Source organism: Tamandua tetradactyla, chromosome 5 (assembly GCF_023851605.1).
Source record: "Tamandua tetradactyla isolate mTamTet1 chromosome 5, mTamTet1.pri, whole genome shotgun sequence".
In the NCBI taxonomy this organism is placed as follows: Eukaryota; Metazoa; Chordata; class Mammalia; order Pilosa; family Myrmecophagidae; genus Tamandua; species Tamandua tetradactyla.
The window spans coordinates 24,918,671-24,931,054 of record NC_135331.1 but is presented as its reverse complement, the minus strand read 5'-3'; the positions used below and the strand labels follow the sequence as shown (position 1 = coordinate 24,931,054).

General features: G+C 58.0%; 1 protein-coding gene across 2 annotated transcripts in view; it reads left to right on the top strand.

Annotated features, from left to right (window-relative positions):
* Nucleotides 1-599: 599 nt before the first annotated feature.
* Nucleotides 600-12,384, top strand: part of RSPH14 (radial spoke head 14 homolog) — a 49,520-nt gene continuing 37,735 nt past the window's right edge. Inside the window, exons 1-4 of one of the 2 annotated variants that reach the window (XM_077160167.1) lie at nt 600-645; nt 1,465-1,706; nt 2,419-2,524; nt 4,873-4,991. In XM_077160167.1, coding sequence (XP_077016282.1) covers nt 1,508-1,706; nt 2,419-2,524; nt 4,873-4,991 — 424 coding nt within the window. In that variant the 5' untranslated portion in view covers nt 600-645; nt 1,465-1,507. The remainder of the gene's footprint in view (nt 646-1,464; nt 1,707-2,418; nt 2,525-4,872; nt 4,992-12,384) is intronic. The other variant, XM_077160168.1, reaches the window with a different exon arrangement.

Genomic DNA, 12,384 nt, shown 5'->3' with positions numbered 1-12,384 from the left:
CGCCCTCACAGAGCTTCTTGCCCGTAGACTGGGGTAAGCAAAGTGCCCAGAACAGAGAAAGGCATGAAGAAGTCACTTCCCTGCCTGTCTTTCCGGAAAAAGAGCCACTTTACCCCCAGTAGGCCCTCCTTTGCTCCTTAACCCTTAACCCTAACCCTAACCCTAACTCCTAACCCTAACTCCTATCCCCTAACTCAACTCTAACCCTAACCCTTAACCCAACCCTAACTGTAACCCTAACACTAACCGTAAATCTAACTCCAAAACCTAACCCCTAACCCCTAACACTAACACTAACACTAACCCTAAATCCTAACCCTAACCTCTAACCCTAACCCCAACTCCTAAACCTAACCCCTATCCCTAACACCAATCCTAACCCATAACCCTAACCCTAACCCTTAACCCCTAATCCCAACCCTAACCCTAACTCAAAACCCTAACCTCTAAGCCCTAACCCTAGGGAGCTGGTCCTAGATTTGAAACCCAGGCTTCCTCACCTACTCTGCAGCCAGCCCCAGCCCGGGATTCTCCGCGCCTGCGCAGTGGGCCCGAGTGTGCGGCGCCAGGGACGCCACCGGGTCACCCGGCAACCGGGTTGCCTGGCAACGGACGCGTCCGGAGCCCGCGCGTGCTGAGCCACAGGTAGGTAGGGGGCGGGTCAGGGGCCCCGGGGACAGAGGGGCTTCCCCAGACCCCACGCCCCCCCACCCGCCCCAGTCGCGATCGTGACTCCACGGCTGGACTCCCGCAGCCCACGCCACTTCACCCCCTCCCGACCCCCGCCCGGAGGAGGGTCGCCCAGTCCCCAGCGCCCCACCCCCTCCGTCACCTGCAAGGACGACTCTTCCAGCCCAGCCCATCTCCCTTTGTCGGCCAGCAGCCTGGACTTGCCATTGCCAGGGTCTGCCCACTCCCCCAGCCCCGTCCTCAACTGTTGAGTCACACAGCTTGGAGTTACCCACAGTTTCAAACGGCCCACGCCTCCAAAAAACATCAACAAATGTTGTTGCAGTTGCATCCTCCATGTGAGGATGTTCACATGGAAAGAGAAGGAAATGTGCCCCCTGCCACACAGCATGCACGCGCGCATACACACACACACACACACACACACACACACACAATGGACCTAATGCAAGTCCCCTCATTGGGGGTCAGTTGAGTCAGACACCAGAGATTGTCCGCATGAGTCAGGCACTAAAGGCAGCCTCCCTCTTGGTGCTGCTTGTTCCTTTCGGTGCCTTTGACCCAAGAACCAGCTGAGATGTGGGACCTGGGAACTCCCAAGTTCACAATCTGGGTCCCTCCTTACCTGCCCCGTGACCTGGAACGAATCCCTTCATTGCCTCGGTTTGCTCATCTGTCGCATGGGCGTGAACACACCCGCCCTGCTGTCCTCGGCGGCCGTTCTGTAGATTCCAGCACAAATGATGACGGCTCTTTGTCACTCTCTTTCATCAGGGGTCCCTGCAGAGCTGGGGTCCGCCCTCACCAGTGTGGCTCCATGGCCTATACCCGAATCTCCATGTACCTGCCCCCTGACATCGACCCCTCCCAGGCAGCCATCGCCTATGGCTGCCGAGCCATGCCCAAGCTGAATGAGGAGCTGCAGTCCGAGGACCTGCTGACCCGGCAGAAAGCCCTCATGGCCCTGTGTGACCTCGTGCATGACCCCGAGCACGTCTACGAGGCCATCAGCATAGGTGAGAGGGCCAGGGCCCGGGTGGCCAGGGCTGGTGTCTGCACGGACGCACAGACGGACAGATGGACCGGGTCCTGACTCCGCATGGCATCCATCCCAGTTGGTCACCCCCCACGCTGTCCCCATCCCGTGGGTCAGCAGGCCTCTGCTGTGACCCGATCGGCTGGCCAGCCACAAATGTCCCCAACAGCCCTGTGAAGCAGTGTCACCCCTGCAGCTGTCCTAAAAGATGGGGACAAGCCCTGCCGAAGTGGGGCATCATGTGTGGGACCTGCCCCCTCGTCTTCCACGCACATGATCATCAATAAAAGAGTTGAGGGGAGTTGGACGGCATGTTTGTCCGTTTTGTAGGGCTCTCTATGTCCAAATCAGGCACTGGGGCACCTGGGTGGGTGAAGTGCTGCTTCCCGCCTCTTCTCTGGCCTTATCTTGAAAGCCTAGTTTAATTCCAGAGGAGCTGGTGGTCCCTAGCATGGACTTCAGTTGCTGGTCAGCGAGCCCTGCTAGAGGGCAGCGCGCATGCCCACCCCTACCCCTGGGGTGTGAGCCCTGGGTTGCCTTTCCAGCGGGCAGAGGCCCCCCACCCATTTGGTGACTTGGAAATCGGGGGTCACCCAAGCTGCAGAATCCCTGGGACCTCCTTGCTGCCCAGGGTCAGCTCGCGGTGAGTCGATTTCCGTGGCTGGCAAACGCTGTGTGTCCTTTCTGCCCAGCAGGCTGCCTGGAGAGCCTCAAGGCCTTGTTGAAGGACAGAGACAACCTGGTCCGGACAAAGACCACGGAAGTGCTGCACATCATGGCGACCCACAACGTGGGCAGGTGGGCACTGCCCCTGGACGCCAGGCCCCGGCTGTAGAGGCCGTTCCGCCCGGGGGCCACCCTTGCCCTTGAATGACCTTTGAGTATTTGGGATTTTCATCTTTTCACCCTGGTCTTTGGGGGAATGTCTTCTTGCCCAGAACAGGCCTCTTGGTGGAGTGGTTTGGTTGCCCCGGTGGGGGCTTAATGGGATGCTCTACTCCAGACCCTTTATTTATTTTTTTAACTTTTTTAAAATTGTAAAATAGGACATATATATATGAAGCAAAGAAAGAAAAACTGATTATCAAAGCATACTTCAACAAGTAGTCACAGAACAGATCCCTGAGTTTGTCATGGGCTACCATTCCACCAGCTCAGATTTTTCCTTCCAGCTGCTTCCAAACAATGGAGACTACCAGGAATATCAACATACTGAGTCAGCAGCCGTGCTCGTTCGTTCAATCCCATTTTCTCTGCTATACCTCCTCCTTCTCCTTTAGTCCTTCTACCAATCTATAGGGATCTTTGGGGAATGCTCATTTTGACTTTTCCATGTGGAGAAGGGGTGTCCACACTAGAGGACAGGGGGATGGAATTAATTGACAATCTTGGAGAGGCTGATCCCTCTGGGTTTCAGGATTTACCTGACCCAGGAACTCTCTGGGAATTATTAGGTTCCAGGAAGGCAAACCTAATGCACGAAATCTTTATAGAGTCCAAACTCGTTTTTACATTAGCTCCCAGCTCTATGTTTCCCACTTCGAAGCCTCTATTATTGGTATCCAAGAGTTGCTGTCTCAGATGGTCTTAAAGGGGCTTGAATCCACAGAAGCCCATTCTTTCAGCAATCTGGGAAGCCAGGAGGCCAAAATCAAGGGGACGAGGATTGGCTCATCATTTCAGAGCCCAGAAGTTCAACATCAAGATGCCAGAAGGGTTGGCTTTCTCCCCAAAGACTGTGGCATTTCGGTGTTGGCTGGGGTTCCATGGCTTTCCCATCACGTGGTGATGTCCTCTCCTCTCTCCTCTTGGTCCCCAATCAGTCCTGCCTGTGCCTTCTCTTTATAAGGCCTCCATAAACCCCATTGAGACCCACCCTGCTTAGGTTGGCCACACCTTCAGTAAAAAAACTTCTGGGAAGGGTCCTATTTACAACGGGTTTCCACTCAGGACTTAGGGAAAGCAAGATGCTGAAATTCAACAGAACCCGGGGGGGAACGGAGAGGCCAGGAGAGGCCGCCATGGGACAAAGGAGCCCAGGACCTAGGATGGCTGGGTCATTGCATGGTATTTGCTTGGGGAGTCCCAGAAGGCTAGCCTTGGGGGACAAAGCATCACCCTGATGTTGTCCTGATTTGGACTTTTTCCTGGCCTTGAACCATGAGTCCACAAATTCCCTTCATTTAAGCAGGCCCATTGCATGGTATTTGCTTGGGGAGCCAAGGAAAAGAAAACAGTCAGTTGAACCAAAGAAATGCTTAAAGAGCAGGGAATCAAAGAACTTTTATAAAACATTTAAATAGTTCCTTGAAACCTTAAATGCAGGTGACGATGCCATCATGAAGCCCTGTGTAGGACCCAAGCCTTTTTGTGGGCACAGCCCACTGCTGGGCACGTCCGTCCTGCTTCCTTCCTTAAACCCATCTATTACATCATCTAACTTGCAGCTTTAGTTTCTTTAAAGCAGAGTGAGAACTCAGGAGTCTTAAAGAAGTAATCAGCATGCTGAGACCTTCTAGAACCTTTCCCAAGCACCTCAATTTTTTTTTAAGAGGCTCACTTTTGAGCCTTCCCAAAGCATTCAGCTTTGATTTCCTTAGAGGGGGGGTACCTTTTTGCTCATCTAATTGGTTTACCTAATAGTTAATTAACTCACATAATTATAATAAGCAGAGTAGACATGTATAGCTCTGGAGGCAAGAGGCTGGCAGCTGCAAGTTCACAACTCAGCTGGTGAGAAGGGAGGGGAAGAGGCTCCGGGGCAGAGGTCACTTCCCTGGAGCATGCATCAGGGACCACCTCCAGGGAAGTCCCTTTTGAGCTTGTTCTGCCTTGTTCCCATTTTACAGCTCATGGGACCGAGGCTTAGAAGAAGGAAAAAGAAAATATTCCTGCACATGAGGCACTGGAATTTGAGTCACCACTAGGAAGGGACAGAGCTGTCTGATTGCAGGAAATCTCACAGCTCTGCGGCCTTCCTTAATGGGTTGTCCACTCGGTGTTGCCTTCTCTCTCCGAGCCAGAAAGAAGGACGCTGTCTGTATTAGCTACCATGGGATTGTGACTCCATGGGGGCAATTGGCTTTTGGCACGTCTTTGCTCCTCTCCAGACTGCATTAGGTCTCAGCCCACCTTCTCTCCCCTAGAGATGGCTTTCTAAGCCACGGCATCATCCCGGCCCTGTCCCTTCTGCTGAACGACCCCCAGCTGCTCTGCCGGGAGAACCTGCACTTGACCTTCAAGCACCTGGCCCAGCTGCCTTCAGGTAGGCTCGAGCCGGCTCCTGGATTTCTTTCTTGGGCCTTCTGCTCACCCTGTGACTCTCCTGTCCTGGTCGGCTGGGCCCCAGGGTGGCAGGTCCGGGTTCCTATTACGTCTGCAGGGTATAAAGCAGACCTGCTCCAGAGTGACCTGCTCAGGCCACACTCCATGTGGAGTCTGGGGTGATTGCAGCGAGAGGGTCAGGACTGTGCCAGATGACAACTGCTCCTATCGGGGGTGTTTTCAGATGGGGCACTGGTTCCAAGAGGCACGGCACGAGGCTGTGCAGGCTTACGTCAAAGGTGGACAGATGGACGTGGAGGGACCTGGGTTTCCTGTGCCTTTCTCCGTGCCCTCCTGCCCAGGCTCTTGGCTCATTGCTATAGTGGGGCTGCTAGAACCTGCCCCAGAGTGGGGATGAGGTGAAAAAATGCTCATCAGGCATAATGCTCTGGGTTGAAGCATGCCATAAACATTCAGGCCAGCTGTGGGCATTCGCCGGAATTAAGACCTCCATGGAGAAATGGCCACTGGGTCGGTCAGAGGCAAATGGAGTGGAAGCAGAGCCCAAGAGGGCCTGGGGTGGCTGCCCAGGCAGGGAGATCCACCTTCTCCCAGATGGTCGGGCTGGGTGCTGGGAGCATGTGGTCTGCATTAATCAGGGTTCTACAGAGAAATAGAACCCATAGGCTAGATAGATAGACTGATAGATTGATTGATAGACATATATACATCTATATGTTGAGAGATTTATTCTAAAGTATTGGCTCATGTAGCCTTCGGCGTTGGGCAGTCTGAATTCCATAGGTCAGGCTGCAAGCTGGAAACTCTGACAAAGGTGACACTGAAATCCTTAATCTGAATTCCCCAGTGGGAGCTGGCTGGCTGGCAATTCTGGTGACAACCAATGCTGAAGTTGAGTCCAAATTCACCTTCTGATTTGTGAAATCCTCGGTTCTGGCTTTTAAGACCTCCAACTGATTAGATGAGGAGACACTGCACATCCCTGAGGGCGAGCTACTTTGTTGACTGTAGATGTGATTAGCAGTTGTTGATTGTAGATGCAATCAGCAGTAGATGTAATGAACTGCGTATGGATGCAAATCCCATCTATGAAATACTATGGGAGAGGCCAGTGCTTGCCTGACCAAATAACTGGGCACCATAACCTACCCAAGGTGACACAAGAAATTAATCATCACATGATCTTCTAAAAAAGACCGCCCTATCCTGGGTCCTATTCCAGGCCAATGGAATCAGTCTCTGTAGGTGGGGCTCTGCCAACAGATTTCTTAAATGCACCTTTGATGACCAGTTGTGGCCACGGCCTTGGGTTTTGGGGTGTCTCTATGAAAGACCTGAACTTGGTGCCCCAAAGGGTGAGGCATCTACCTCCTGCTGTCACTCAGTGCCCTTAAAATTATTGTGACTGATTTAAAACACTCAGAGCTGTATCAAGACGATGATAACAAACATAGGGTACCACACCCAGCTTCGCCAATTTCTAACCCTCTTTCCCTAGTTCGTATTTGCTTGAGATTTGTGTTTGAAAAACAAGTAGCTTTCCTCCACCCAGCATCCTTTTACCCTGCCCTCCCTTGAGCCCAAATTCGGTGATTCCATCCCCAATGCATAAGTGTAATTAAATAGAGTTTTTATATGTCTGTCTGGCTTTGCCTGTTTGCAAGCTCGATGCAGAAGTGTCCGTGTGTCCTTCTGCCCATTAAAAACTGCAGTGTTATATCTGGGGGCTCTACCCACGTCATGTCAGAGCTCTGCTTCGTTTACTTTAACTGCAGCACAGTCGGTCTTTGGAGTTTAGATGGATTCCCATTGGCTTCCCCTCCCTGGGCAGGAGGGCACGAAGTGTGTCCACTCCTGCGCTGGGGATGGACCCAGGCAGGTCCCCTTACTGTGCAGACAATGCACAGCCTCAGCTTTGCAGGGCCTGGTCCAGCCAATGAGAGGCCCCACCGCCCATGTCCCAGCATGGGCAGCCACGGGGGGCCCATCCCTTCTGCTCTGATTCTGCTGAGATGGAGTGTCCCCCCACCCTGTCCGGTGACTCTGGGGGACTTTGGTACACTCTCTTGACCGAATCAGTTTCAATGTCTCGCTGACTTCAGAGATTGTTTTGTTCATCCTGATGCCAGGTGTTCGCTACTTATGGACACAGCAAACTATGCGTGTGGTGCCGTGGCCTGGCTTCTCCCTTGATTTATTTGCTTATTTATTGGCCCTGTGGCTTTTTGTTCGAACGTATCATTTCCGTTGATCTTTTTCCTGTATGACTTGTGTTTTTTTCTTTTTCCCCTTGCTGTTGTTTAAGAGAACCCGCCTCCCTCTGGAGCTCATGAACATGCTGTCCTGCATTTTTCTTCTAGAAGTTTAAATGTTTTGCCATCCCCCCCCTTACATTGTGCCGGCCTCCAGAAAGGCTGTCTGTCTGGTGGGAGGTTTCGTGCCCACCCAAGATGGTCCAAATGGCCAAGCCCAGCGGCCACCACCCCCCATCTCCTTTCTGCAGAGTTTTCCGTGATCCACCAGCCTGGGGGTCCCACGAAGAGGGAGATTGGCAGGATCGACCCCACAAAGCAGAGCCTTCGCTGTGGGGAAGGTGGGGGCCCAGCCCTTTACCGTAGGATTGCCAGACGTTGCTCGGGTCTGGGAATTTGCCCAGCTGGGCCTCGGGTGGACTCTGGATGGATTCTGGGTGGGTTCTGGGTGGGCTCTGGGTGGACCCTGGGGGGGTTCCTGGGAGGGCTCCGGGTGGGGTGAGGCCCTTGCTCTGCTCTGACCAGCATGTGACTGGGGACGTCAGTGGAGCCCGGGCACTTCGGAAGTTTCGCGGGGGCTGGGCAGGCTCTCTGGTCTTTGGTTTCCATCCAGCTCCTGGGGGCCCTCCCTGGACGTGTGGCGAACACAGTATAGGTCACTTGGCAGCCTGATCTTCGAAAGCTCCTTTGCAGGGGTTTTTCAGCTACGGCCACCCATGCGCTCGCTCATCCATCCCGCACGCATGTCTTGGGCTCATTCTTGGTTCCACCACGGTGCCTCAGTTTCCTCACCTGCGCCATGGGGGTATCGGTGTGGGGTGGGGCGTGTCTGGAGGCTTCCCCTTCCCCACAAGTCCCCAGGTCCTGCCTGGATTAGCTGTGGGTGTTCCCGGAGCAGCCAGCAGAGGGTGCCGCAGCCTCGCAGGCCGTCCATTCCTTCTGGGTGCTGTGGCCCCAGAGCATTGTGTGGACACTGACCTGGCGCTGAGGGCTCCTCTGTGGCCAGAGCTTGGGGTGCTCTGAGAGCCCTGCCTCCAGCCCATCCCCCACCCCACCCCGAGTTGCTCTGATGACCCAACCCTGGGTCAAGTCCCCGGCACCCGCGGAACCAATGGCTGAATCCGGCCAAGGCGCCGTGCATGGCCACTGCTCAGTGGTCCGGGGTGGGGTCCAGGGGACCCCAAAGCTCCCTGCTGCCGGCCCAGGTGCCGTGGGACCCTCCTGAGCTGTGTGAAGGGGGCCACTGAGACCTACTCTGCAGACCCCACTCCCCCAGACCCCAGAGCTGCATTTAGGGGACAGAAGCATGTGAGGGCGTTTGGTGTGGGGTCGCACTTTCCCTGCAAAGCCTGTTTGGGGGGGAGCAGCACCAACAGCAGTTTCAAAGGGCAGACAGGGGTGTGGGGGCTAGCCCCTTCTGCCTGGGGTGTGTCCAGCGGTCCTGAGAAGCATCCTCAGGGGTGCCCTGTCCCCTTCTGCAGCCTGCAGGCCTCCCTGCCCCCAACCCTCCCCGGCCCCCACCTCCCCGGGCAGCCTCCCGTCCCGGCTGCCCAGATTCCCCACATCCTGCTGCAGGGTCAGCATCGTGTGCCAGGACGCCTGGCGCGTGCCTGTTTGCCCCTCTCCCCCAGCTGCTCTGTCCCTGCTCCCGGCCTGCTCCCAGGGGCCCAGCCACCCAGTTGCGTGCTGGCAGTGAAGCCCTGTCAGGCTGTGAAGCCAGGGTTGCACAGCCTCCCCGCCCAGTGGGGCAGGGCCCAGACCCCCCCATTATCACCGCCCCCCACCCCACGTCCCCAGTAAATAGAGGTGGCTCTCGGCTGCCACCAGGAGAGCAGAACTGGTCATGGAGATACAGCAGGTGCCCCCGGAACCAAGCACAGTCCACCTGAAACCGAGGAACAGGGCAATGGTCCCTGGGGGCCGCCGTCCACTGAAGACAGACAGACAAGGGACAGACAGGTTGCCTGCGGATCCAAGAGGCCAGAAGAACTCGGAGAGGAAACAGCAGCAAAGTCACGGGGGCACATGTCAGCCATGCTGTCTCCCCCAGGTGTGGAGGAGAGGATTGCCAGGCAGGGGAGGGGGGCGAGGGGACGGCGGGGCCACCGGTGCCTGTTCATGGCACCAACGCTAGGGCTGGCACCAGGGAAGGAGGGCATGGCACACACAGCGATTCCCGGTGCCCCGAGGACAGGGACATGCGGCTGGGACGTGACCCGGTGCCTGTCCACTCCAGAGCCCCAGACTTCCCTCTGCCCCTCTGCCCCTGGATGCCACGTCACCCTACAGTCCTTCCGGAGCGTTCCGGGCACTGGGGACTGAAGGCGGCAGGCGGCAGTGGCCGGAACCCCTGCCCAGGGGCCTGGAGCTAGTTCCCCCAGCATCCTGGGTGCCAAGGCCCGGTTCACCGTCCTTTATTAATTGCATGTGCTGAGCTAATTAATTGCATGGTAATTACACGTGAGCACTGGGGGCTGTGTCCGGGGAGCTTTGCAGGCAGGAGGATGAGGTGGCCCCGCAGGCTCTGGGGATGCAGAGCCCGCCCCTTGGGGCTCAGTGGGAATTGCATTTGGGCCCGCAATGGCGAGGCTTGTCTGGCTAAGGGACATCGTCGGGGGGAGCAGCACCGCAGGGACCTGTTGAGATGGCACATCAGCTCGCAGTTTATGTTGTTGAATCAGGGCCTTTTGCCACAGTAGGATACTAGGGGGATGTTGAAGGGACAGAGAGGAGGGAAAGGAAACTGGCTTTTGTGGCTGTTGTTGGGGGATGTAGAAAAGCCTGGAGAGGAACCCCTGTGCCCGGCTGTGGGGGAGGACGAGGGGGCGCAGGGGGTCCCGCGGCGGGGGGGAGGGTCAACCTGTGACAAGGGCAGATCGCAGGCATGTTGGAGTCCCGTGTTTAGATGGGAAAAAGATACACAGCCAGAAAGGAACAGAGTCCGGATGGGAACCCAGGCTGCTGGACCCCCTCCAAGTGGAGTTTTGGTGGGGGGCAGTGCTCACCTGCCTGGGCGGGGGGCCACGGGGAGCGCCGAGGGGTGGGGACGGCAGCAGGTGGGCTCCGCCGCCAACCAGGGTTGCAGCACCCACAGGGGACCTCTCCCCAGGTTCGCGGTGCAGTGGGGGTGGGAGTGACAAGGGACTGCGGGTGAGGGCGGTGAGCCAGTCTCTGGCCACGTGGCCAAGGTGCCCTTTGCTGTTCCAGGAGGAGGCCCTGGGAGCACCAAGGGCGGTGGTGGCCAAGGAGCAGGAAGGGTGTACCGCCTCCCTGGGGAGGGAGAGAGCCCGGGGGGCACTACCCACAGCACGCGGCAGCCAGACCCGAAGACCGAAGGCAGCGCGAGCAGTGGGTCCCGCCTCGGCCAGCCTCCCTGACGGCGCTCGCCCTCGGGGCCACATTGCTCCAGGGGTGAAAGCAAATGTGCCCAGCTGGCCCCCCCCCCACCCCCGAGGTTGTGCTGGGTGCTCCAGCCTCCTGGGTGGGCTGGGGAGGCCTGCGGGCACGTGCCAGAGAGGGGGCAGGTCTCAGCACAGCCGGCCACCGAGCCAAGGCTCCAGAAAGCAGCGCCGAAAGCGGCCTGGTCACCCCGGGGGGTGGGAGCGTCCAACCAGGGCAGGGCCCACGCGGGCAGCGGGAGCCACACAGGCCTTCGTGGCTTGGCCCCCGCGTCCCCACCCCACGTCCCCCCCACTGCGCCCACCCCTCCGCTCCACCCCCTGTTCCCCCCAGCGCCCCCCCACACCCCCCGAGTGCTGTCCTGGGGAGGGGTCATCGTGCGGCCTCCCTAGGAGGGGTTCAGGATTCCGGGGAGAAGCGTGGTCGCAGCGCTGCGTGGGCGGGGCCTGTGCAGGCAGGGGCATGTCCGCAGCCGTGACGCTGGAGGTGAAGTCTGGTGCTGGGAGCCGGGTCCACTGGCCGTCTGGGTCCCTTGGGTGGTGCCCCTGAGGTCCCCCTTGGAAGATGCCATGCCCGAGTATGTCCCCTGCGGCTGGCTGGCTGGACACTGTCTGGCAGCCCAAGAGGACAGGTGGCTGGGAGGAGGGAGCCCGGGGCGGGGTGGGGGTGGGGTTAAGGTGCCCTCGCCACGGGTGACGACGATGAGGCTGAGGACCTGCACCTGAACGGCCTCCGCTGCCCTCTCTCCCCATGAGTCGTCCTGCCCCTTTCAGTGAAACTCAGAGTCAGCATTCATTCATTCATTCCTTCGAAAGCCCTCCCGGCATGCCTCTGTGTGGCGGCTCAGAAGAGATGGAGGGGGGCGATGAGAGCCCTCCTGCCCTCCAGTTCACATCCGCTGCGGGGCAGAGAATGAGCCAGAGCAGGAGCCCAAGAGGCAGAGAACGCGGAGGGGTGGGGATGAGGGGCTGAGCCCTGGGGACTGGTCCTGGGCGTTTGGGGGGCTGGCCCGAGTGGGATCTGGGTGACACTGGTGGGAGGGGGACACACCCAGGGCCACCGGGAGAGGACCTGGCGAGAGTAGCTCAGGCCTTGGGGACAGGTAAAGGGCAGGCAGCAGGGTTGCAGGGGCTCCTTTGGGACCAGGCCATGGCTGCAGGGCAGGCCTGGTGGGCAGCCAGGCGGAGCACAGCCGGCCCGGCAGGAGGGGCTTTGTGGGTTTGTCACAGCCCAGCCCAGGGCCTGGCTCGCGGACAGTAAGCGCCCCGGTGACACTGTACTGGTAACCCCTCTGAGACTAGGGGACAGGTGTGGACGTCCCCCACGTGTGGAGGGGCCTCTTCTCTCTCTGAACCCAACCCCAACTTTGTCTCCCTAATCATGGAGCTGTCATTTCCTCCTGTGGCTGGCTGTCTGTCTGTGGACATCCGCAGCCACTTGGGATGGTCCCTGTGAAGGACCCTGGACATCTTCGGGATGCCATGGAGGATGGACAGCGGCCAGACAGCACCCTGTCCCCTGGCTGCTGTGTCAGGGCTCAGGCATGGCTGCAGGTGCTGTCACCTCGTGCAGAGGGTGGACTTGCAATGAGGGGCTCCCCAGGGAGGCCCCCTGAGGCAGGGGTGGCTCGGTCTTGGGTCGTGGGGCTGGGGAAGGAGGCATCCAGCAAAGGGGGCCCCCGGAAGGGGGCGTCGGGAGGGGACATTTTAGGAATGGCATCGC